The sequence below is a fragment of the Asparagus officinalis genome, chromosome 1 (assembly GCF_001876935.1).
Source record: "Asparagus officinalis chromosome 1, Aspof.V1, whole genome shotgun sequence".
Classification (NCBI taxonomy): Eukaryota; Viridiplantae; Streptophyta; class Magnoliopsida; order Asparagales; family Asparagaceae; genus Asparagus; species Asparagus officinalis.
This window is the reverse complement of record NC_033794.1, coordinates 118,084,698-118,111,788: the sequence shown is the minus strand read 5'-3', so window position 1 is coordinate 118,111,788 and position 27,091 is coordinate 118,084,698. Positions and strand designations below refer to the sequence as shown.

General features: G+C 38.2%; 2 protein-coding genes across 4 annotated transcripts; one reads left to right on the top strand and one right to left on the bottom strand.

Moving 5' to 3' along the window:
• LOC109829167 (probable inactive leucine-rich repeat receptor-like protein kinase At3g03770) lies at positions 1-22,406 on the top strand. 3 transcript variants are annotated; one of them, XM_020396306.1, is made up of 9 exons: positions 1-421; positions 575-615; positions 721-2,215; positions 2,795-2,928; positions 5,200-5,440; positions 5,833-6,044; positions 6,145-6,191; positions 6,345-6,456; positions 21,834-22,406. In XM_020396306.1, exons 3-9 carry the CDS (start codon positions 874-876, stop codon positions 22,065-22,067), a joined length of 2,322 nt encoding a protein of 773 aa, XP_020251895.1. In that variant the 5' UTR covers positions 1-421; positions 575-615; positions 721-873; the 3' UTR covers positions 22,068-22,406. The 3 variants fall into 3 exon arrangements, with proteins under 3 accessions (XP_020251895.1, XP_020251894.1, XP_020251896.1); XM_020396305.1 differs by having other exon boundaries at positions 1-440; XM_020396307.1 differs by having other exon boundaries at positions 1-440; positions 575-2,215.
• LOC109840257 (glutathione S-transferase T3-like) lies at positions 24,776-25,828 on the bottom strand. Its single transcript, XM_020408835.1, has 2 exons — positions 25,547-25,828; positions 24,776-25,467 (listed from the first exon to the last, which is right to left on the bottom strand). The coding sequence occupies exons 1-2, from the start codon at positions 25,826-25,828 to the stop codon at positions 24,955-24,957; spliced, it is 795 nt and encodes a 264-aa protein (XP_020264424.1). The 3' UTR covers positions 24,776-24,954.

Here is a 27,091-nt window from a genome sequence, read left to right as displayed (position 1 = left end):
AAGCAACACAGTGCCATAACCGTAGTTAATTCAAACGCGAAGGGCATTTTAGCCAAATCAAATATTCGGACGATGCTTGTGGAGCTTTCTCCCCGTCTCATGATCTCATCCCCGGAGCCTCCATTAATGGCAACGTAGAGGGGAGCTGACACAGTCGCCTTCCATGTGCAAGCTTTGAATGCCTTCTATAACTCCCCCAATCAAAGCCCATCCGCTAAAATTTCTTCCCATTTTTCCTCAGAATTTTCACGGACTCTCGTTCCTCAGCGGCTCAAACCCTTTAATTTGGAGCAGATCTCTGCGTTTCTTTGCGGTCCTTTTCTCTTTTTCTTTCTGGGTTTTCTTTCAATTTTGTTGCTTTTCATGTCGCCATCCTCTATCTTGCTTAAAACCACGGGAGGAGTTACTCCGTCGTCAAGTGGTAAACTTGTCCTTTTCATGTAATTTTCCACTCTCAGTTTTTTTTCCCCATGTGGGGTTTCTTTCAAAACTCTTGGAAAGTTGTGCTTTTTTTTTTAAACGTCTCATTGATTTTCTGCTGTTGGGTTTCTTCCATCTTCGCTTAAAATCATAGGAGTTCATCTGGTCTCAGGAGTTAATTCATCATTTTTTCTGGTAATTCTTTTGCATTTCCTTAAACTTGACCGTTTTCTTTAAAGCTTGCTCTTTTCTTGTCATTTTTACTGCGTTTGCTTGATGGGTTTGTTGATTTGGCTTCAGAGTTCTGCTCATGTGGTGAAAAAGCAAGGAGATTTTGTGGGCACTTGTGAATTTTGAGTTCTGGCTAGTGTTTCTGCTTCATTTGCTTATAGTAGAGAAACCCAACTAGAGAGGTTGAAGGATTTGAGTGGACTCGTTCTCTACTTCTCTTCGATGTCGCAATCTATCGCAGTTCTTGCGTTCGTTATAAGTTGCCTTCTCCTAATTCAAAGCACCCAACAGTTAACATTATCAGAAACACAAGTTTTGTTTCAGATAAGGAAGCAATTAGAGTACCCAAGACAATTGGAAGCCTGGAACGACACCCATTTAGACTTTTGCTCCGCTCCCACCTCACCATTTCTAATGATCACCTGCGAAGGAAATTCCGTTACCGAGCTCAAAATTGTGGGTGATAAGATTGCTAAACCTGGTAAATTTGAAGGCTACTCAGTCCAAGATCACACATTGTCGCGAGATTTTTCTGTAGATTCGTTCATCACGACTCTGACGAGGTTAACTAGCTTGAGAGTAGTTATCTTGGTTTCTTTGGGGGTATGGGGTCCTCTCCCTGATAAGATTCACAGGTTGAATTCTCTTGAAGTGCTCGATTTAAGTTCGAATTTTCTTTATGGTTCAATTCCCCCAAAGATATCTGTCATGAAAAGGCTAGAAACACTTACTTTGGATGGAAACTATTTCAATGAAACAGTTCCTGATTGGTTCAATTTGTTGTTGAATCTCACTGTTTTGAGCTTGCAGAGGAATCAATTGAATGGGCCATTGCCCACATCAATTGGCAAGGTAAATGCCCTTACTGATCTTTCCATTTCTGGAAATCACATTTCAGGTAAAATCCCTGATCTTAGTAGCTTAACCAACCTTGAGGTTTTGGATATAAGAGATAATGAACTAGATTCTGAAATACCCGATATGCCTAAGAGTTTGGTCACAATTTTACTCAGTAAGAACTCGCTGAGTGGGGAGATTCCTGAGGAATTTGGTGAATTGGAGCGACTTCAGCATCTTGATCTATCTTTCAATTTATTGGAAGGAACTCCACCGGTGGCAGTATTTTCATTGCCAAACATTAGTTATGTGAACCTGGAATCCAATATGCTCAGTGGTTCTCTTCCAAGTAGTATAACTTGCAGTTCTCAACTTGGGTTTGTCGATGTTTCTACCAATAGACTTAGTGGTGATTTGCCATCATGCTTGAGCTCTAGTTTGAATAAGAGAGTCGTGAAATTTGGTGGGAATTGTTTGAATATAGATCTCCAGTATCAACATGATTCTACATATTGCATGCAGGGGAAAAGTTCCAAGATCAGAGATATAGGATTGATGATTGCTGTTATTGGAGGGATTGCTGTTATATGTATGTTGGTTTTGCTTGTGTTTGTGATATTTTGTAGAAAAAACTGTAAGCGAGCAATTGGAGAACAACGTTTGCTTCCAAAACTGTTGCCAGATAACTCGGCTTCAGGATTTTCGTCTGAGATTCTTGCGAGTGCTAGTATGTATTTTACTTCTCGAGACTTGCCCTTTTTCACTTGTTAAACTTGCATTATGCTATACATGCCTTTAAAGACATAAATACTGCACTCCAGTTGTTAATTTAGTTGACAATGCCTTAATATTTTCCTAAAACTTGACGCACAATAAATTTACAATTTTTATAATGTAATGTAAGGAGTGGACTTTGCAAGGAGGCAAGTGCCTGACAGAGTTTTGATGTTTATCACTCAGATAGTAGCTAATCTGTTACTTCAAAAGATATCAGCTTAAAAGTAACAGTGCTATTCCTATATTCAATCGAGAAATCAGAAAGAGATCTTAATTAATTTGATACTTTGCACCTCCTTGTTCTCCCCTTCTTCTTTGTAGATTTGTTCTTAGATGCATTAAACATTACACTTCGTTCTGCCTATAGGCATTTGCTTAGATGTCTCAAGAGGCACATATCGAACGTAAAAACTTCTATGATAACGTAAAACACTACCTAATTTTCAACTTTGAATACTTTTTAAAAGACAGTTTTACCAAGTTGATTGCTGAGATCTACTCAACATAGCTTGTACCTGTCTGTTTGCAGGGTACATTTCTCAAGCTGCAAAGTTAGGGACACAAGTTTTGCCTACACACCGAGTATTTTCCCTGGAAGAACTAAAAGAAGCAACAAGAAATTTTGAAAGGGCATCATACGTTGGTGAGGGATCAATCGGAAAGGTGTGTACCTAATGCTTATTTAACATCTATATTTTCTTTCAAATAACCTGGAAGCATGCTACTTACACTTTCAGGGACATGTGGACGCTGCTACAAGTGACTAATATTCTGATGTTTACTACTTAAAAAACTTAACTATTGCCTCATGCATTTGTTTTCAGGTCTCTATAAGTTCTTAAAAGTTTTCACATATTTATTTTTGCTGCCAAGACACAGACACGGCTGCTATTTTGATGTAATTTGCTTCATATAGCTTCTAGTTGACTGAATCTATTGCATATTTCTATGGCCATAAACTATTGCTTCACGTAACTTTATTTGTATCCTATCTTGAGAATCCCAGGACTGACTTTTGTTCATGATGCACCCTAATTAACTTATATTATCAAATCGACGGTATCCACTATTGTAAAGCTCCAAGCAAGAGATTTGCCAAGAGATTTCCTGTTCTACAACTACTGTCAAATAATGCTTAACTATTGATTTTTATCGTAGTTTACATTAGACGTATAAATAGCTCTTAATTCATGGAATTATTAATATAACCAGATACTAGACACCTTTCTACCACACACCGGTGCATGACTATTGTTATGGGTAATTCAAATCTTAATCATTGAATAGGATATGCAATCCAATTAGAGTTTCTATTAGCTATGCCTAGTATTAGCTATACCTAGTATTAAGATAAAGACAAAAGAGTTTATTTATTCTATTGAGATTAAGATTCTTATATTGTAGAATTTGTGGCTAGCAACAACTCTTATCCTTAGTTGCTATAAGTATGGCAAAAATCTCTTTGATGAGAATTCACCCAACGTTACAACTGCAGGTAATTGACTTTCTATTGTGTTTTTCTATGCCTTAGAGATTGTATTCGATCCACCCAACGGCTATAGTAATCATTGAGATGGACTCTATAGGTTGAAGCACTAGATTTAAAAGGTTCTTGATTTAGTTCTCTATTTGGTTGACTTTATAGGTAGTAGAGATTTGTTAGAGAGATTAAGTACTTTCTGGGGTGTGATTTAGGATTGAATGATTAAGAGATCTCCAAATTGTATTCCACACAATCTAGTAAACTATTCTTGTTCTTCGCTCGTGGATGTAGGCTACGAGCCGAACTATGTATCTATGTGTTATTTGTGTTCACGATACTTTTATTGCAGTCTCATATGATAGATATTAGTTTATTACTAGGGATTTGTCATAACAACTATTTTATGTAAATTGATGTAAACCATGTGTTGGGTTACCCAAATACTTCATCTAGGCTCCCGTATCCGTCCGTGTTTGACACTCTTTAGACACTTCTTGAAATACACGCGCACACACACATTTATTCAGACATGTGCTCAATTATATAATATATTTTTTAATTTAAAACACTCGTGATACACTTCTTGGATGTATATCTTACACTTCACCTCAAGATTCTCCAACTCATTGGACTTGGATCGGGTTCATTTCAGCCATACCCAGTTCATAAGTATGATATTAAAGAATCGTTTGGGTATCTAGTTCAAAAAAGAGCTATTTTTTCATTTTTAATCTACTCAAATAAAAGAAAGATAAAAATGTTTTGTAGGATATAGTTCTTATGGCTTGTGAATGAAAAAACAATATCAAATTTATGTAAAATATTAATTTCAATATGTATATGTATATCATCTTTCACAAATTTGCCCGTGTCCCATATCCGCATCCGTGTCTTCACCCGCACCCATACTTGTGCAACGTAGACCATAGGTGCTGTGTGAAAAATATAAAAAGATTTTGGTAACACCATCATGGGGGTTAAGTGAAAAGAAATTAAAACATTTTGGTAATGCTGCCATTGGGGTTAAGTGAAAAGAAATTAAAATATTAAGGTTGGTTTTTCTGGATTTTCTAAACTTATTGGGGGGTTAAGTGAAACTTTTTGGGGGATAAGTGACAACATCCGAACTTATTGTGTGCTTTTGTGAAATTTATCCTTCAATTAATTAATGACTGATGTAGTATAAAAGTGACATGTAAATGAAATTCAGTTGACACAAATCTCCAACTTTACTTATGTGATTGCATTTAATGCAATTTCATTAACAAAATTTATGTTCGATTTAACATCCGACATAATTATATGCTGTTGAGATGTGAACCGAATGAAACCAGTATCCTAATAGTAGAATTCCATTTGTAGGGTGCAGAACATGTTTATCTGCTTTCTGCTTTTCTTAATAGGTCTGCTCAAGTTTTATTCAGGTATTTGACATCTTATATATCTTCCAGCTCTACAAGGGAAGATTAGATAATGGGACTTTTGTTGCTATAAGATGTTTGGCATTGTCTAAGAGATACTCCATCAGAAATCTAAAGCTTCGGTTGGATTTGCTATCAAAGCTTCGTCATCCAAACCTTGTTTGTCTCCTGGGCCACTGTGTTGATGCTTCACTAGAAGATTCTAGTGTCAACATGGTGTTTCTCGTCTATGAATATGTCTCTAATGGAAATCTCCGAGCTCATTTATCTGGTAAGCATCTTCAAGCTTATTATGTGTACAAGTTGTCTTCTTCTTTTTTATATATATATATATATATACCCTTAAGTCATGTCTACCTGCAGACTACTCTAGTTACAAATCTCGGTACTAATACCCCAAATCAACAACTAACAACTTTGTTGGTGAGTAAAATTTGACTATTTGTTGATATCTCTACAATGCAGTTACAAATTAGCCTTTCAAAGTATGTATATATATTTTTTTTTGGTTTGGGGGTAATTTTCAAAGATATCTGTGGGAGTAGTTTTCCAAATACTGAAAATTTGAGGGTAGTTATGCTAATACACATGATTTAAGGGGAATATATACAAAAAAACCCAAAACTTCAATACATTTTCCTATGAACAACTTATCTTCTGCAGATTACAGTTCACAGAAAGTTCTTAAGTGGTCTGATAGGCTGGGAGTTCTAATTGGCATAGCGAAAGCAGTACATTTCCTACATACAGGAATTATTCCTGGTTTCTTCAATAATCGATTGAGAACCAATAATATCTTGGTTGATGAACACTGTATAGCAAAAGTGAGTGATTATGGGCTGTCAATTATTTCTGAAGAGATCTACAGACACGAGGTCAGTAGTGGAGTCTTTGCTTTTGTTTCTTAACATTATTTACTTCATTAAAATGCTATTGTAAAGCTGCAGTATTTTATGATATTTTGTTTATTTCTAGGCAAAAGCTGAAGGTCAAAAAACTGTCCAAAGGAAAAATTCAACACTGTAAGTACTTGAAATCCTAATTAACTAAAGTTTTCTTCTTAGTTCGGTATATTAAAACTGGGAGTGACCATCATTTCGGTAGTTTTATCATTTGAAATACAATGTAGTTAGTTATTATTATTATTATTATTTAATCTGTTAACTTCTTTGCAGGGAGACTGTAAATTTGGAAGATGATGTTTATTCTTTTGGTTTAATCTTACTTGAAGCACTTGTTGGACCATCGATATCTGAGAAGGGAGAAGCATTTTCCTTAAATTTATTGGTACAACTTCAATCTCTCCATTTCACTTTACTGAGTAAACTCAATTACTTAAAGAAGTTATTTATATGCATGATTATATGACCTTTGATGGAAATCAATACATAAGACAGTACTTCTATATGGAAAAGTCTAATAAATTGGATCCGAATTTAGGTTTGAAGTAACTATGTGTGCTCCTCCAGTTTCATTTCCAAGTTAGAATATTGAAACTTCTAAGTATATTCTACTCATTTTAAATGCAAAGGCCTGAGTAGAAAAAAATGTTCACATGTTAATACCTTTTAGGCGAATACGATAGATATCCTCATTTCTTATGCTGCTTGTTTAACTGAAAAAATGGTACTTAGTAGCTGAATGGAGAAAGAGGATTCATACACCGACTCCAAAGAGTTAGAATGCAAAGATTTTGTTGTTTTCCTCCCTTTCAGTATAGTAAAAAAACAATATACAATCACTAGTCTATTTCGATGGTACTCATTGTTAACATCATCCTAGAAGCAACATTGGTGGGGATAGATTAAGAAAGATTTTAATGCATTGAGTTTTAGGGTTTTTACAAAGATTTAGGATCAAGGGAAAACCAAGAAGAGTCGTGTAGCAAGAGAATCTTTGGTAGGGTTTTATAGCAAGAAATAAGAGAGAAAGAGATGGAAGAGTAATAAAGGTAATAGCCACACACTTGTTTCAGCTTGGTACGTGGCTGCCATTACATAGAAAATCATCATCAAGTGAAATACAAGAAATTAAATACTTAATCACATAAAATATAATATGGAAACTGAATATATATTGTTTATTTTTGACACTATAACAAAGCTTTCAGTTTAAAGTTTAAACATAACACAAAGTTGTACGGAAAAGATAAATAAAAGCAAATAATGCCTTATAATCTAGACCTGAACACTAATGACTAACTAGTCATGACTCTACTTCCTGTATACGACAACAATAAAGCATTTATTGCACACTTAATTTACTCTTTAAAGGGTGGGTGGGGGGGGGAGGCTGATCTTGTAGTAGGATTAAGAATTTGACGATTCTTCATAGGATAAATTTTTGAAATAGGCCGATTTTAAAAAATATTTAGCAAAACTGACTGTTTTGCTAAATATTTAGCAAAACCGACCTCTTTTTGGCCAGCTCATCAAGGCTAGTCAAAAAGAGGTTGGTTTTGTTGGTTTTGTTGAATTTGGATTTTGAAACACACGGGACTAGTAGTCCCGTGTGTTTAGTGGCCAGCCACTAAACTAAACTCATAAAACCAATGGGACTACTAGTCCCGTGGGTTTTCTCTTCACAAATACAAAAGATGAGGGGGAATTGGAGCGTTTGGATGATTCGGATCCGCTCTGCGAGAAGGAGAAGTTGCTTGATTCAGCGGATGGGAGCACGAGCGAGATAAAAGATGAGGAGATCGAGTCGGGTTCTGTTGCTTGCTGTAGGATTTGCCTCGAATACAATGGCGAGCTAGGTGACTTTGTTTTTGTAATGAATGAAACTTTGATTATGTTTAGAATTGTTGACAGGTGTTAGCTTATATTTGGATGCAGATAGAATAGAGGTGATTTGAAAATGGAACGGTTGCAAAAATGGGAATTTTGTATATGTGAAGAGAAAACCCACAGGACTAGTAGTGCCGTGGGTTTTTTTTGGTTTTGTTTAGTGGCCAATTAGCGGCCACTAAACACACGAGAGTATTAGTGATGCGAAACGGTACATGGGGTCTATCAGAATCAGCGATTTAATTCGAATAATACAACGTTTCGCCAAAATTCATAATATTCGGTAGGAAATTAAATAAAACAGTTAATGCGACAGATGGGTTTTAACAAGATTTTCAATGATAACCATAAACCATTCCAATCTTGAATAATTTATTCACAATATCAATTATCATTTTCGTAAGTTCTAAAATCAATATCAAAATTAACAGTCACATGTTCCGTTCTCTCAACTCACGAAAATAGATTAAGCAGTGAATATATGATAATAGTTTAGAGATTTAATACGCATGCAATTAACTGATAATTATGAGATTAACAGAAAATTAATGAGTTGAGAGTTTACTATCCAAAATCCTGAGAGAACTCCAAAATCCATTAGCTTCTATAGTGAAGTGAAGCCCAAAGCCCATCGACTCAATCAAGTCCACATGGATCAGTCTGATCCAAATCAGATCGAAATAAAATGGGTCGGATAAAACCAGTTCAGATCCGCAAAGCTCTTCGACGTTTCTTTGATCTGAAGAGAGGGTTAGCGACGTCGAGGGTGAGGAAGGGCGGTGGCGCGTCCGGTGAGATGGCGACGGAACGACGACGATGGTGACTGGGGCATGGGCGGACAGGTCGACGCGGTGAACGGGCGATAGCAGTGACGTCGGGATGAGGCGGTGGTAGCGTCGGGGTGTTCGGGGTGGAGGGGAGCAGGGCTCTTGACGGCTTGTTCGAGGCAGAGGAGATCAGAGATCTCTGCCTGTGGGTCGAAGGTGGAGGCGGAGTTGGTGGTTGACGACGGCTGCTTGTTGTCGAGAGGAGCAGGAGAGGAGCAGAGAAGAAACGCGGATGGGGCAGGGGGAGAAGCCGAGGGGTTTCGGCAGTTTGTGAAGAGGAGAAGGTTGCTGGAGCGGTTTTGTGAGAGGAGGTGGGTTCTGGTTGTTGGGTTCTGAGTTGAAGGAGAATAGAGATGAAGATGAACAGTGGTTGATTGACTTGGAGGGGGGAGAGAGAGAATTGCAGTTGAGAATTAACAAATAGTGAAGATTAGGTTTAGGTTTCACACCCGCACCAAAACTTTGCAAACACAGCAAATTTTTTTTATTCATCTTCAATCCTTCAATCTGATTACAACACTCCCTTATAAAGAAAAGAAAATACAGTTTGGAAATCTTCTAAAATCACTCAAATCTCTCCAAATCAATTAGATACCAAAACTGAATAACTACTAAATTTAGACTACAATTCAAATTTCGAATTCAAACTACTAAAACTGAAAATTTAAAAAAAGTCAAATAACAAATTTGGGAAGCTGTCATTCTTGTCCTCATCATTCTCCCCGGGTGGGAGAAAACTCGACTCCGTCGAGTTAGCTGCAGAAGCTTGCAATCTTCAATATAGTATACCTGCATCTTAATCTGCCATCAGATACTTTCCTGCATCTCAAATCATTAGTTAGATTGCATTGTAAATTCACCATCTAAAATATTATCAAAATTCACTGCAGTTTGGGTGAATATATATAAGTGGGTGGGGGGTAAGGCGAAAGAACTCTCAGAAATAATAGGCTAGGATCAAGCTTATATCAGTGGACTGCTAATAACATTGTGAACTGTTTAATCAATCAATATTGAGAATAGAACTATGACCAAATCGATAATATAAATATTGTCATTAATTAGTCAAGAGTTGGAAAAGTTCATAAATATCTGTAGGCTGTCTAAAAATCAAAACAGATAGCTGATCCTCCATCAAACACCGATGATGGAAGTTACGATCTGACGACTTCCAGAAGGCTATAATTCGAAGACTTTCACGAAGATCAATGAAGGTTACAATCTAACGACCTTCACAACCGATGAAAGCTCCAGTTCAACAGCCTTCACAATCAACATCGGGAGTTACAATCTGATAACTCTCATATTTTCAAGGAGCCAAGACGAATATCATTCAACAATGGTCTTTACAACGCTCTACAGAAGAGGCTACAAGTCAACTAGCCCCTTCTAAACACGGAAGTCATCTCCGCGTTTCAATTCTTGAAACGTAGGCGACCTCAGTGTTTCCAAACTTCAACAAGCAAAACGCAGGCGATCCCCGCGTTTCCAATCCTCAGCAAACCAAACGCGGGCGGCCCTCGCGTTTTTCAACACCCAGCGAGTACCTAACTCCGCGTCTCCATTCTAAAACGCGGAGTTAGGGTCCTGAACGCCAACGTGGGCGTTTGACTTGTTCAAACACGAGCTGAACGGTTGCAGGAAACGTTTTCCCTTCACGATTTGAGGGATTTTCGTCCCACTTAGGAGCGGATTAAGGGGGCGGTTACATCCTTCTCAACCCCATTATGGAGATAATTAAGGGGGGCGGTTACACCCCTTAATTCCCTATAAATATGGGTAAACTCAATGGAGTTCGGGCTGGCTTTTTGAATTTGGGACTTGGCAGCAAAGGGGGAGATCTTGGAGCATCATAGATTGAGAGATCAACATTCATCCTTTGGAGCATTCCTTGAAGCCTTCGGCTTTGGCTTGAGAACCGATCATTGGTTCAAATCAACTCTTTTTCAAGAGTTTCCAACTCGTCCAGAGTTATCAACTCGTCCAGAGTTTCAAACTTGCCACGCAAGTTCTCCACAACGTCAAATCGTAAGGAGAAGATATTGTTCCAGTGAATCAAGATATTCGGATCAACGGAGAGCAAACTCGACACGAGTATTCGAGGGAGGCACTTCATCGCCACCATGAAGAACCCAGTTTTAAACAAAGGGGAGAATCCAATTCATTCTCCTCTCTTTTGTAATCAGAATCCAAATTGTAATCGATTTTGAGAGAATACAAATCAAATTTTCTTTTATTTTTTTTACATCAAATTTTTCCACCAACAAAAGATAGCGACTCTGCTGGGGACAAGCTGCTCTGATGAAGAAGTGGTGGTGCAATTCGATGTTCATCTCACTTGAACAACCGTCGAAACTCTCGTGGTAGAGTTTGATCAAGCCAAGTTTGAGGAGGCTATCTCCTCCGGATCCCTTAGCCCCAAGGCTATGCGCAAGATCCACAAAGTCTCCAAGGAGACTAAATCTCCAACTGTTACTGGAGTGCCGAAGAAATTCCTCTCATTTGACCAAAATTCATCAAACAACCTCTTCTCTGAAGGACTGGACTCTGTCTCTGCCAAACTCGTTCAACGAGTTGAAAACTCCACACCCGCGTCAACACGACGTGTCATGGGTGATAAAAGGCCTACGACGGAGATAGATCCAATCAACGCCGATGATGCCCCTGCAAAAGCCTTAAAACAGGCCAAGAAGAACGCTGCTCGTCGAAGAAGAAGGTCTCAGCGACGAGCACAACTCCGAGAAAGTCGATCCTCCAACCAACGCGAACTTCGCGTTCGTAAGTTTAAACGCGACCCTGAGCTCCGCGTTTCTACTTTAGAACGCAAGCCTCATACTTATGAGCCCAAACATGAGCTTCGCGAGAACCAGACTGAACGCAGCCCTCAATGGCGCGTTTTACAGCCAAAACGCGGACCTCAAGTCTACGTTGAAAGTGAACTTCAGCTTCGCGTTTCCCAGTCAAAACGCGACCTTCGCGTCGACACTGAAGAGCGCGACCCTCACGTTGCCAAACCAAAATGCGGACCTCGCGTTTCAAGTGCCAAACGCGACCTTCGCGTCCCAAGTGCCAAATCCAATACTAAGCCTGGAGTATACCGTGAAACCCCCCTCCCGGACCCCCTGGCCAGGGGCGCGTCGCCCCCTGGACCCCCGGCTCGCTGACCGGGTAGCGAGACCCCCGAATACTCTGCGTAGCATGACTAGATTGAGGGGCGGATGTCAAAAGTCCATGGATCCAAGGCATCTAAATCAGATTCATGTTCACCAAGAGCCATTCCTGTCCAATTATAGACTGGGGGTTCCAGTTCAAACCTCACGATCGGTGAGTAATTCTCCTCGAATCTTTACAACAAATTTGAGAGAGGTCATATCGAGAGAAAGACCGATGCAACAAGTCATTCGTTCATTCCAATGTGAACGACTGATTCCTACGGTCCTTTCGAGATGTCAATACTGCTCACATGCGGCCCAATTGTTGGTGTTCAACCAATTTATGAACGTTGCTTTGCCCAACCAACAACGATGTTCTCACAAGAAGAAGTCTCCAGAGACCGAGTATCCTGAGGTCACTATTAAATATTAATGTGATCGGTAGAGGGAATGCCTCCGGTCCTAGCTCCGACGACTCTGAGACAAGTCGTTTACCGACCGTCAGAGAAATCGCTAACGAGTTTGAAGGAATCTACCAACGCACTCGGACTCGAACATGAGCCATTCCCCCTGTTAACTATCGGAGGTTAGCCAGAGGAACCAATTCCGATGATGAACACTCAGCCATTGCAGAGTCCCAATCATCAAGCTCTTTCGTTGAACATGAGAGCTCCGCTTATATGACGGGAAACCATGAAGATCTCGCAAAGAGACTTGATGAGCAGGAGGCCATGCTCAAATCTCAGCAAGAGGCCATCAATGAACTCATGGCCCTGTTGACTCAAATCGTCACAGACAAGGTCAAATCTCAGGAGATAGATTCGCCACCTAGGCAAGAATCTTCCAGGAGAGAAAAAAACGTCTTCATCCCCACCTCACACAAGCAAAGGAATGAAAAAAGTGGTTGATGGTACTGCTTCTGATCAAGAAGCCCACAACCTGGAATCTTTTTCTGATGAAGCAAGAGAGACTGAGAACGAGCAAAATCTCCAGTCTGCCAAAAATAGAAGAATTAGAAACCCGTCTCAATGTCATTGCTAACAGAAACGAGCTTCAAGATGAGGGAGTTGTCAGGCCCTATCCTGTCGAATGGGATGCAGTCCCTTATCCTTTAAAATTTGAGGTCCCGACGCTACAAACTTTTAACGGCACGGGATCATCGAACCAACATATCTATCATTTTAAGTCACAGACTGGGAATGTGATATCAAACGATGCCATACTGGCTCGATTGTTCATTGGCACCCTTAAGCGAGTTGCCTTTGAATGGTTCAGGAAGTTTCCTACGGGATGTATCCAAAAGTGGGCGGATCTAGAGAGACTCTTCCTGTCGAGATTCTTTGAAGATGATACGGAAATCTCCGTCCATACCCTTCTCACCACTAAGCAGAAGAAGAGGGAGTCCGTCAAAGCCTTCGTCAAGAGGTTTAGAAACATGGCTCTGCGATGTTCGTCAGGTATGACACAGTCTACACTGGTAGAGACCTGTCGACACAACCTGCAAACCGACCTAGTCCGAATAGGAATTACAGAATGCCGTTCTTGGAGACAACTAATCTCTCAAGGAGAACAGGCTCAAAAGATAATTGCCAGGATCAAAGCTGAAGAACAAAGTAGGCAGGATCAGCCTGAGCAATCGGACCCAGCCTAATCTTCTCAGTCAGAAGGGGAAGATACTACGGCCACTGAAGCTAATCCTCTTCAGTAGGATGCTAGGGTCTCTAATAACTATCACGTTAATAATTACCTCTGATAGTCAAACTCGTTAGATAGTGACCCATCAGGCGATGTGTCATGTCTGCTCCTTTTTCCCCCCTACACTTGTTCAAGACTGGGGGTTGGTTTATCTGTAGTTCATTGGATTATGAATAATAAATTTTCTGAGTTGTCATGTTTAATAGAATACATCTGTCAACCATAAAATCTATCAAAACTATCACGTCCATCAACTTGTCAATCCGCTTCAATAGGATGGCAGGTCCACTAAAACTATCACGTTAATGATCACCTCTGATAGTCTGTTTTCTCCAAATTTCCCCACCAATCCTCTTCAAGTAGGATGATGGGTCTATCAAAACTATCACGTTAATAATTACCTCTGATAGTCCATTCCCTCCAAATTCTCTTGTCAATCCTCTTCAAGTAAGATGGCGGGTCCATAAAAAACTATCACGTTAACAGTTACCTCTGATAGTCAAACTCATCAGATAATGGTCTACCTGGTGATGTGACTCTATTCCGACTTCATGGATAGTGCCTCACTAGACGATGTGTCTTGTCTATCTCTTTTTTCCCCTGCTAAATCTTAATCAAGACTGGGGGTTGATTACTTGGAATCAACTGGATTAATAGTAATGAATCTTTCACATCGTCGAGTTAACATTACACTTCTGACGATCATCATCCCCATAGAGTATGCATTCAACTCGCATTACTCCCAATTTATCACGTTAACAACATACACCTCTGACAATCAACTTATCAATCCTTACCAATAGGATAATAGGTCCTCAAAATTACACAAATCGTAATCTTCCCCAGCAAGACACTAAGTCTTCAAAGTCTTATTCAAATCACGAGCATCAAAACTCCTCGCTTCTATTGATAAACTCACCTAGCAAGTCTCCCCAGCGAGACGCTAATTCCTAAAATCTTGTGCAAGTCACAAGTACACATTCCTATCACGTTAACAACATATACCTCTGACAACCCACTTATCAATTCTCTTTAATAGGATGATAAGTTCATAAAGTTGCTCCGATCGCAATACATTCCTGTCACGTTAACATTATACCTCTGACAACCCACTTATCAATCCTCTTCAAAAGGATGATAAGTCCAAAAAGTTGCTCCGATCGCAACACATTCCTGTCACGTTAACATTATACCTCTGATAACCCACTTATCAATCATCTTCAATAGGATGATAAGTCCACAAAGTTGCTTCGATCGCAACACATTCCTGTCACGTTAACATTATACCTCTGACAATCCATTTATTAATCCTCGTTAATAGGATGATAAGTCTCCAAAGTTGCTCCAATCGTAACACAAATTTTCGTCATGTTAACATCATACCTCTGACAAAATCAACTTATCGACTCTTCCCAATAGAGCGATAGGTCCTCAAACTTGCCCTGATCGTAATATTCTTCTTGTTAGGTTAATATCACGTCTCTGACAAAATCAACTTATCGACTCTCCTTAATAGAGCGATAGGTCCATAAATTTTAGTCAAGTTAGCATCACACCTCTGACGATCAAACCAACTTATCGATTCTCTTTAATAGAGCGATAGGCCCATAAAATACTGTTAGGTTAACATCACACCTCTAACAGTCAAATTCCCCAATGAACTTGTTAATCTCTTTTCAACAAGAATAGCAAGTTTTTATTATAAAATCCCTATCAAATTCCCCAATGAACTTGTTAATCTCTTTTCAACAAGAATAGCAAGTTTTTATTATAAAATCCCTACGATATTAAAATTTTTGAATTTCACTCTAAGTGGAAATTCATGCCAAGTTAATATTACACCTCTGGCGCTTCTAACTTTCTTTCAGTGTTTCAAGTAACACAGGAAGAAATAATGACAAAGCCTACGTATTCAATATCGTAGCGGGTCGTTATTAATAACGTCAAAATCCATGTCTTACACGCATGAGGAATTTTATCCCGAATCCTAAGTAGGGATAAGTCAACGCCTAGCACGCGTTGCCAGTTAGTCTTTCACCGTAAAAAGGACAAAAGTCTACGTATTCGACATCGTAGCAGGTCGTTATTAATAACGTCAAAATCCATGCCTTACACGCATGGGGAAATTTATCCCGAATCCTAAGTAGGGATAAGTTAACGCCTAACACGCGTTGCCGGTTAGTCTTTCACCGTAAAAAAGGACAAAAGTCTACGTATTCAACATCGTAGCAGGTTGTTATTAATAACGTCGAAATTCATGCCTTACACGTATGTGGGACTTTATCTCGATTCCTAATTAGAGATAAGCCTACACCTAACACGCGTTGCCGGTTAGTCTTTCACCATAAAAAGGACAAAAGTCTACGTATTCGACATCGTAGCAAGTCGTTATTAATAACGCCAAAATCCATGCCTTACACGTATGGGGAAATTTATCCCGAATCCTAAGTAGGGATAAGTCAACGCCTAACACGCGTTGTCGGTTAGTCTTTCACCGTAAAAAAGATAAAAGTTTACGTATTCGACATCGTAGCGGGTCGTTATTAATAACGCCAAAATCCATACCTTACACGTATGGGGAATTTTATCCCGAATCCTAAGTAAGGATAAGTCAACGCCTAGTACGCGTTGTCGGTTAGTCTTTCACCGTAAAAAGGACAAAAGTCTACGTATTCGACATTGTAGCAGGTCGTTATTAATAACGTCAAAATCCATGCCTTACACGCATGGGGAAATTTATCCCGAATCCTAAGTAGGGATAAGTCAACGCCTAACACGCGTTGCCGGTTAGTCTTTCACCGTAAAAAAGGACAAAAGTCTACGTATTCAACATCGTAGCAGGTTGTTATTAATAACGCCGAAATTCATGCCTTACACGTTTGTGAGACTTTATCCCGATTCCTAATTAGAGATAAGCCTACACCTAACACGCGTTGCCGGTTAGTCTTTCACCGTAAAAAGGACAAAAGTCTACGTATTCAACATCGTAGCAGGTTGTTATTAATAACGTCAAAATCCATGTCTTACAGGCATGGGGAAGTTTATCCCGAATCCTAAGTAGGGATAAGTCAACGCCTAACACGCGTTGCCGGTTAGTCTTTTTTCGTAAAAATGACAAAGTTTATGTAATCAAAATCATAGCATCAAGTCTAAGAGGGTTCATTCTCTTAGCACAACGTTACATGTGAAACGGATTTAAATAATTCACATGCTAGCCCGACTCAAACGGTAGTCGGTAAAGACTTATCAAATCCGTTGATGGCTGAGGGTTTGTCAAAAATCCTATGCATGTTCGTAAGTCCATTAGCTTAATGGATGTGAGCCGAGACTTGAAACAGATGAGCTAAAGACAAGTCTTAAACACTTAGTCAAAAATGCGAGGAAGCCATTGTCATGTCTATACCTTATAGCTCATGGAAATCACTGATCCTATTTAATACAGTTAATACATATATATACATAAAATCATTGATCCTATTTAGGAAATTACAACACGAGCATAGGTACGTCGAGCGAAATAATCCAAACAAGGAAACCCTCATGTATATACCTTATAGCTCAAATTGTAAATCCCTAACAATAAGAGGATTTTAGTATTTAGGAAATTACAACACGAGCATAGGTACGTCGAGCGAAATAATCTAAACAAGGAAACTCTCATGTATATACCTTGTATCTCAAATTGTAAATCCATAAACACCAAATCCGAAATCTAATACAGGAACAATAATAAAAAGAAGACAACCCATCTCAGAGCTTAAAATACTGTGTCATGTCACAACTCACATAAGTGTCATGTTCGACGTATGCAAGTATAAGTGTCATACTCAAGGTCTAAACTGGTGTCCAACACATGGACTAAAACTAGATGTAGTGGATGTCCAACACATGGACTGCATATGTAAATTGTCTAACACATTGACTGAGAAATGAATGTCCAACACATGGACTGAACGTGATAAATGTCCAACACATGGACTACACATAATAATTGCCCAACACATGGACTAAATGAAATATATGAAAAGATGCATATACACTACTTCCACACGTGCCTCGGTGTGCTAACCTAGACTCGTGTCCGTAAGTCATCTCACATGTAGAGATTCAAAATAAACATAAATTTCTAATATCAGATATTCGAGATGACTCCTCGTTCATATAGAAGTACGCAATAACAGTAAACATGCCCAAACAGTTTCGGTTAAAACGAAACAACCCAAACAGATCTAAATCAAGGAAAACTAAATTTTTTTTCATCAGTCAACTCATGAGTCGACCGGGATCATCGGTCGACTCATTGGTCGACCTAATAGACAGAAAAGAAGAAAGCTAAAAATTTCCCGTCAGTCGACTCATTGATCGACTCATCGGTCGATTCATAAGTCGACTGATAGATCGACTGAGCAGACAATTTCCCAGTTTCGCATATGATGTGTGTTTTGTAAAATTTTCAAACTAAAATAATTCTTTTCATCATTTTCAGCAGCATATTTTTGATTCTAACAAGTGTACAAACTGAAACGAAAGATTTGCATTAATTACTTACACTAAAACACTAAACATATTTATACATGTTTAAAACGGATTTAAAATCAATAAATCACAAAGAAACCCATGTATAAATAAACATATTTATACATGTTTAAAACGGATTTAAAATCAATAAATCACAAAGAAACCCATGTATAAATCTAATTCCAGATCTTACATGTTTAAAACGGATTTAAAATCAATAAATCACAAAGAAACCCATGTATAAATCTAATTCCAGATCTGGATCTAAATTACAAAACGTTGGTGATTTTTTATTAACTGAAACATTTAAATCTTGCAACCCATATTATAAAGGATCTATCTTTATGCACAAAATACGTTTTAGGCTCAAAAATCCGAAATAAAACTCAATGAAATCATACAAATCTATCTTTATGCACAAAATACGTTTTAGGCTCAAAAATCCGAAATAAAACTCAATGAAATCATACAAACAGTGGGTATAGGGCTGGGCGAGATGTTACTCGCCTCTGGTATGCTGCAAAACTCCTGAATCCGAGAGAGAACGATCCCCTTCGCTGCACCGCGCCAAAAACCCGCTGCAATTCCTCTGAAAATTCCCCAAAAATCACCAAACACGAAGCTAGGGTATGAGGGGAGAGAGGGGGCTAGGGTTTCTGAGTTCTGAAGAAGATGAGAGGGTGTTTTCGGGTAGGAGGATATATATATAAGCGGTCAAACTCGAAACAAAACCGAACAGACCCGCAAACTAAAAGAAAAACCCAAAATCAGCCCGTCAGTCGACTCATAGGTCAGCTCATAAGTCGACTGATAAGTCGACTGAGCAGACAAATTTCCAGATACGTGCATGTTTTTGCTAATTTGCCAAAACCAATGCACAAAAGTCTATAAAAAATACACCCATACATCTCTAATAACTTGTTATCAAGTATATCTATGACCTCAAGTCATTTACCACAATAGAATTATTTATCATCAATAATTCACATATCTTCATAACAAAAAATATGGGGTTTTATAGCTATATACTTCATGAAGATAGAATATTCCTCTGTTGCGATGTTGAGAACCACCGTCCGCTGTTGGAACTCTGTAGTGTATTCTTGAACGGTCTGATTGAATCTTTGGCGCAAATTGTACCACTTGTATCACCGCTCCTCAAGGAATCCCATCGCCGGGTATAATTGCTTTCTCAGTAGCTCCTTGAACTTGTTCCACGACACCGTCTTCTTCTCCTGCTTGCAGTAGGCTTTTCACCACGTCAACGTGTGCCCTAAAAGCTTCAATGTCGTAAAAACGATCTTCTCTTTTGACAAATAGCCATAAAGAGTAAAATAAGTCTCCATCCGTTCGATCCAATCATCAAGCCTCTCGACGTCGACACTCCCATCATAAACAGGAATCTCACACTCTAGAATCTATCAGATTTTGGTAAGTACATTTACCCCCTTGATGTGAAACAGTCTTGACGGGCTCGACCTCCTCGTCGGAATCTGAAGTCTCGTTCTCCCCATCGGACTCTACGGTTTTCTTCTTGGGTTTCGAAGAAGATTCGTCATTTTTGACTCCTCCATGGATGAGATCGACGAGTTGTGTGAGAGTCGACCCTATCGTCTCGATCTACCTCTCCAATGCATCAAGCTTTGTTGAATTGTCACTTTCTGTCATCATCTTCTTCCTTAATTTCTGGATTTTTTCCAAGAAAATAAGAATCTTGCCTAGCTTCTTGTACTGCGGTCGAGTAAGGACCATACACTAGATTCCCCATTCACAGGATCTGATCTGTTCTGATACCAACTTGATACGAGTCGCTATGTGAGCACCTTTGATCGCGAAATTATCAAAGGTAGGTTGAGAAGAAAAACAATAGAAAACACAAGAACAATTCAGTTGACGAAGGAAAATACCTTCTCTAGATTATGAGCAATAAAAGATTATAAATCTCTCTCTCACAATCTCACTAGAATAAAGAACAATCTCTCTATTCTCTTTGAATACAATCTGATTGCTTAGAAACCTTAAAACAATTCTATTTATGTCCCTAACAACGTGGATGATAATCTTATAAATAAACAAGTCCAAAAAAACCAGGAAAACACGTCAAAAAGAGTCACAGACAAATCAGGAAACCCGATCCGATCGATCGGCACACATGTCGCGGTCGACCGGCCAGAGAGTTGGTTTCAAACCCTGCAGGCAGAACCACGTCCGGTCGACTGACCAGTGTGTCGCGGTCGACAGGCCAGAGGACTCATTCCTCACCCTGTAGTGTGCACGAATCCGGTCGACCGACCAGCTTGGTCCAGTCGACCGGCCAGAGCTTGAGCGACAATTCCTTGATTTTGTTGTCTTCTTGCTTTTGGCTTCTTTCGCCGCCACCAACGCTTCATCCACGCCTCTATTCTCAAGATATCATGAGAATCGTCTATCCTCAAGCTCTCATGAGAATCGCTAAGCTCCCGAAGCGGAGAAGAAGATACACTCGTATCAAGAATCCTTTCAAAAATATGGATTTTTAGTTTTCCAATCTGCGATATAATGACAATCTGTGTGTATGTGACCTGCATTTAATCCGACTAATACCTGAGAGAAGGTACCAAGGCTCTAATACCTCGGCCCTCAGAGTAAATCAGGCAGACGAGAATTAGTTCTATGTTTTTTGGGAGTTATCTATTGCATTTCTATTGAACGGCTCTGTTCCTTTAGTTTGCACTCCGAGTTGTTACGGAATTTGTATGACAAGGACAGCCTATTACCCTGAGCAAAGAAAAATCACGTCTGTTAAGATTTTGCTGAGTGTATAAGGTTTCTCCTTTCATGATGTTGTCTCAATTTTTCAAAGCTTGAGCTGGTGAGAATGACTCTACAGGATAGACTTCAATTGTGCCATAAACTGAATCAGAAAGGTTGCACGAACTAACCTCCCACCCCCGGAAAGAAAAAAAAGGCACAGATCCCTGAGTTTAAATATTTTTTAGCTACTTTCTTTGAGTGTCTCCTTACGATGACGCCAAGCTGTTTCTAATGCTTACATTAGATACATATTAAGGGTTTGAATTTGGTCATTCTCCTAAAGGTCAATGAAGCATATTTGTGATAATTAGGAAAATTCCGTTAAATCAGCATCTGAGTATTAGGCAAACTTTTTTCACCTCCTAGGAGTAATCTTTCTATGTACATATCTGCTGATATGGACTGATTATAGTCCCATATCTCTGTGGTAAGAAGCACTGTTATTTACCTACGCTACGGCTATAAGCTTAACCATTTGGTTCCTTGGCTAATTGCATGTTCCTTGCCAATCACAAGATCATGTTGTGGATTGAAGAAATATTGCTTTTTCTTTTCCAATATTAGTCCCTTAAAGTCTTTACTATTTTCGAAATTAGTCCCTCAAATGATTGAAATTGCTATTAGATCCCCTTATTCTTGTAAGTTGTTCCAAATTAAACCCTCTAATTGCTGCTCATGATATGAGGGACTAATTTCAAGTAACTTTGGGGACCGGATGGCAATTTCAATGATATTTGTGACTAATTTTAAACTTAAAGATTTAAGGGACTAATATCGAACGAACCCTTGCTTTTAACATGAAAACCTATTTAGGACTATTTTCTTCCTTGTTTAATCATGTGAAATTCTGTAATCTTGAACATTGAACATGTTGTTTTTATGTTCCATAGGATAAATCATTCAACAAACTAGAGGAGCAAAAGGGCATCATTGATCCAATCATCCTCAGTAATTGCTCTCAAGAATCTCTATCAATCGTTATCTCCATGACGAGTAAATGTTTGTCACAAGAATCATCTGCTAGGCCTTCAATAGAAGATGTGCTCTGGAACCTGCACTATGCTGCTCAGGTTCAGGCAACAAGTGACGGCGAGCAGAGATCAGAAATTGGTTCACTGGCATAACACGCAAAGAAGGATTGAGAAGAAAAATAGGGACGGTTACGAAGATCGAAATGGCCTCTTCAGGTAGGAATTCAAGTGAAGGCAGCTCAGCTCTCTTGAAAATCTTTTGCAGCGTCTATTGTTCTCTGTTGGGCTGTTTTCTCTAATTATATTGTCTTCCTTTCTTTTTTATGAAGAAAGATGGAAGTTCCTTGATGCAATTGTAACATAGATGTCATTGTTTTTGGGTACAATAATAGATTCCTTTCCTGGCCTTTTCATAGCTTTGCTTGGGAAGGAATTTGTTAATGCGAAATTTATTAGGTATTTTTTATAAGATCTCTTTGGCTATTTTGATCTCTCTTTGTTTTCCATCGCGCGTACGTGCATGCGTGTGTGTGTATAGGGTTCGGTTACAATATACCTAGGGTGTAACTAAGCTATTTACCCACATCTCTTCCTAATGTTGGATTTTAGTTGAATGATGAAAATGAAAGGACTTTATAGCATACGGACACATATCGACTTTATTTCAAATTCCAAATATTCTATACCCTTTTATTTATTCTAGTTAGAGTACTTCATAAAGTTGTCCCATATTGAAGTTTCTATTACAACCTTAATTGTCATAATTTGTTTCAAATAGCTCTCTCTAATTATTAATTCTACTCTTAATTTGAAGGATTAATTTCAAAATAACTTAAGAATCAGGAGAGCTAATAGCCATTTTAATGCTTTGAGGGATTAATTTCAAAATAGCTTAAGAACTAAGGGACCAAATAATAATTTCAATGATTTGAAGGATGATTTTAGGGACTAAAACAGAGAAAGCCCTTTGGGTTATTTTGGTGGCTTATTGTCAATTGTTAAAATTGGACGTTGACATATCTATAGGCCCCTCAATTCTCATAGGTTGGTTCAAATAGATCCTTATAATTGCTAAATCTATTCTTGATTTGGAAGAATAATAGCTTAAGAATCAAAGGACCCAATAGTAATTTTAATGATTTGATGGACTACTTTGAAAATAGCTCAAGAATTGGAGGACCTAATAACAATTTTAATTATTTGAAGGACTAACTACATGAAAGACATGTACGGGACTAAAATAGAAAATTTCTTTTTGGCTATTTGGTGGTTTATTTACACTTTGCTACCCAAAAGTTTACGTACTTTTGATTTTGAAGTCTCAAAGTACTTTTCTAACATTTGGATACTCATAAGTATTGATCCTATATTAGTTTGCTACCCTAATATATTTTTTAACACTTTAATCCCTTATAGTTTTAATCGCCACTTTGGTACCTTGTTCAGATTCTGCTAGCTAGGATTTTCATTAAAGATTCTGTTAGCTAGGATTTTCATTAAGTTCATATTACACCCTTAATATATATGTGATTAGCATGTGATACAATTGGATTCATTTTACCCAAGTCTCTAAGCACATAGTACAAAATTAACAAACAAACTAATGGGATGTAGACATGGGCATCAATGTGAATGTATTAAACTTGGGAGTATCAATTCTTAAGAAATACTTTTGGATATCAAAGTAAAATAAGGGTGTAAAAGTGCTAGAAAAAAATATCATTATATCAAATTGTATCAAAGTGATAAAAAGCGGGCAAACCTTGGGTACGTTGAGACCCAACTGTTAAGAAGCAAGTTATGCGCAATTGTGAGGAGCTTATTAGGTGAAGGCGTGAAGCACACAGGTCCGATGAAACCAAATTAGCTGTTAAGCTCTTTATTGATTGGAGGGGTTATTTTCAAAACAATTTAAGAAATTGTGTCTGGTTTTATCTCTATTATTGATTGGAGGGATTATTTTCAAAATAATTTAAGAAATTGAGTCGAATAGCAATTTCTGTGAGTTTTCGAACTAACTTTAGAAATGAGGGGCCTAATAGCAATTCTAATTTGAGACCAACGTCACCATCTGCCATTTGGTTTTCTTATGCATGATGGCAAGGAGAGGTCACGTGATGACTGTGGTGGGCCAGCATAAGAGCTGCCACCTGAACAAGAACTACTGTGTGTAGGACCACACTGGATATAAAAGCTAAAGAGCTTTGCTATAAGGACCCAAAATATGGGACCAATAGAGGGGACAAGTGAGGTGTCCCCCTCCTATTGGATCATGAATGATGCCCAACTCATTATCCAATAGTAGGGGAACACCTCACTTGTCCTCTTTATTGGTCCCATATTTTGGGTCCTTAAGGAATTTTTCAAAGCTAAAAGGCTGTTTTGGTTGGATGAGAAACTAAGACCATCTCCAACCCCGCGTCATTTTGAGGCAAAACGCCATTTTGCCGCTCCGATTCCTCTCCAACCCAACGGCATTTGACGCGCTATTTTAGCGGTGATGAACAGCGCGACGCCATATTTGACGTCACACTGTTCATCACCGCATTACTGTTCATTTATTATTATTTTTTGTTTAACCTCATACTTTTATGTATTTACAATTTGACCCCAATTGTTTTATTAAATGTATAAAACAATCCCAATAATATTTAAATTTTATAATTTTACCCCAATTGTATAATTTGGACAAAATAAATTATTTTTTAAAATTAAAAATAATGCTAAAATTTAAAAGACATTATTATTAATTATAATATTAAAATCTAGATATTAAGTAAAGTCCCATGAAATATAAAGAGCAATCCCAATACATAATTCAAATATAATTTACATATCTGAAATACATAACATATAAAAACTGACACGCATAATATAAAACTTCATTAAAATAAAACATAAAATACAAACTAAACATGGAACATTTCCTGAGATGGACAAGCAACTCTCAATAATCTGGTAGATCGGGGCCAGAGTGTCCAATATCATTGAAATAATTGCCAAAATTAGAAGCAGACCCTTGTTCTTGTTGATTTCTTTTTTATATTATTTTAATCTGTTGAGCTCGAACGTACTCACGCACGTTTGGATCAGCAATGGAATTCAAATCTTTCATTATAATTTTCCATTCATCTCTATCTTTTTTCATGGCTATCTTTTCTCGTTCGATATCAAATGCTTCTTGCCTGTCCAAGCTCGCCTTGTCTAACCTGTCTATAAGTCGATTGTTGGAGGTCTCGATGGAGTCCACTACACTTGACTCATGATCATCATTTTTCCTTTTCAATTTAGCTTTTTTTACCCCAATAGGTCGTTCAGATGGAGTAAATGATGACAATCCAGGAGATGTTGATATAGGAGATTCCGGAGTGGGATTATCTGATTGTGACGAGTCGAAGTTCACACTTTGGGATTGTCTTCGACCAACTTGTCTTGCTGTGGGGACATCATCTTTGAATTTTTTGAAATTTTTAACCATATTCCAGACATGATCAAATTTGAAACCTTTTTTGTACTTTGGTTCTTGCATAAATAACATCTTTGCTCGAACTAACTGTAAATTATAGTGAACATCAAGTTATGTATTTCAACAATAATAATAAAATTCAAACGATAATTAATAGAATACTTACAATATCTTCATCTGAAGCACCACTTGGATTCAGATTCTCTACTTGTCTCAAGCACGCATTCAATTTCCTTACTTCATTACTTATGATTTCCATTCGAGAACGTCGGCTCACACGCATCTCAAAATGCTGATCTCGAAGTTCATTGTATTTGTCCTCCACACAAGACCAAAATGCATCTCGAGACTGGTTTCTACCGATAATAGGGTTTTGAGAAATATCCAAGAATACTTGACAAAGGAGCACATCTTCAGTAACCGTGTATCCAGTTGATCGAACAGACATTTTTTTTGTAAAAAGCGATTGGTTTGGAGATCAGAAATACTTTGAAGAAATATTTCGAATTGGGTGGTTTGAAGTAGAATTCGTGAATGTTATTTATAGCCAATCCAAATTTGTTTTTTTTGTTTGAATTTGAATTTGAATTTGAATTTGTCGGTGGTCAACATTTGAAATTGAATCATTTTGTACAAACTTTTGTCGGTGGTCAACATTTGAAATTGAATCATTTTGTACAAACTGATCAGCTTTACACATTATCCAATGCTGTCGGTGGGAATCAATTTTTGAAATCAGGTCAGTTTTACACATTGTCCAATGTATACACAGCTCAGCTCTCCTTGAATTGTGTGAAAGCTTTGTACGAGTGGGAATCAATTTTTAAAATCAGGTCAGCTTTACACATTGTCCAACGTATACACAGCTCAGCTCTCCTTGAATTGTGTGAAAGCTTTGTACGAGTGGGAATCAAATTTTGAAATCAGGTCAGCTTTACACATTGTCCAACGTATACACAGCTCAGCTCTCCTTAAATTGTGTGAAAGCTTTATACGAGTGGGAATCATTTTTTGAAATCAGGCCAGGTTTACACATTGTCCAACATATACAGCTAAAAGCAAATTTGAATTTTGTGACAAATTGATAACAGCTGGAAAGCATTTCCTAAAATCAGCTCAACTTTACACATTGTTCAATGTATACAGCTAAGCAAAGTTTTATAAATAGCATACTAGATTAGGTACATCCACACAATTACTCGTTGTTGTGTTAAAATTATTATTCTCCATTTCTGCATACTTCAGTCATTCTTTTCTTACTTCAAAAATGAATTTCGATGTTGGAGGTCCATCATACTTATCATCATCTTCATCTTCGGATGATGATAATTTTCTGTCCAATATCATTGCAGAGATTGATGAAACCGAAGAAGTAATTTGTGAGTACATCAACAACAACATGATCTTCGTTAACAATTTACATCAACACAACTGCCAACCGATCCATGGTGGCTCGATTCCCGGTCATGCAGTGATCAACCGCGATCGAGAAAATGCGCATCAGAATTTGGTCATAGATTACTTTGCCGATAATCCATGTTTTGGAGAAGATATGTTTCGTCGTCGATATCGGATGTCAAGAAGTTTGTTCCTTCGTATTGTTGATGCAGTGAAAGATCATGACTATTACTTCCAACAACGAAGTGATGGACTTGGTAGAATGGGATTATCACCGTTACAGAAAGTAACAGCTGTTTTTCGCATGTTGGCA

Bases quoted from the DNA above. Each gene is read 5' to 3' on its own strand.
- LOC109829167 (XM_020396306.1), top strand. From the start codon at position 874: ATGTCGCAATCTATCGCAGTTCTTGCGTTCGTTATAAGTTGCCTTCTC. The intron at 2,216-2,794 runs GTATGTATTTTA...GTCTGTTTGCAG, and splicing joins TGAGATTCTTGCGAGTGCTA to GGTACATTTCTCAAGCTGCA. The intron at 6,045-6,144 runs GTCAGTAGTGGA...GTTTATTTCTAG, and splicing joins AAGAGATCTACAGACACGAG to GCAAAAGCTGAAGGTCAAAA.
- LOC109840257 (XM_020408835.1), bottom strand. From the start codon at position 25,828: ATGTCTGTTCGATCAACTGGATACACGGTTACTGAAGATGTGCTCCTT. The intron at 25,468-25,546 runs GTAAGTATTCTA...TATAATTTACAG, and splicing joins GTGCTTCAGATGAAGATATT to TTAGTTCGAGCAAAGATGTT.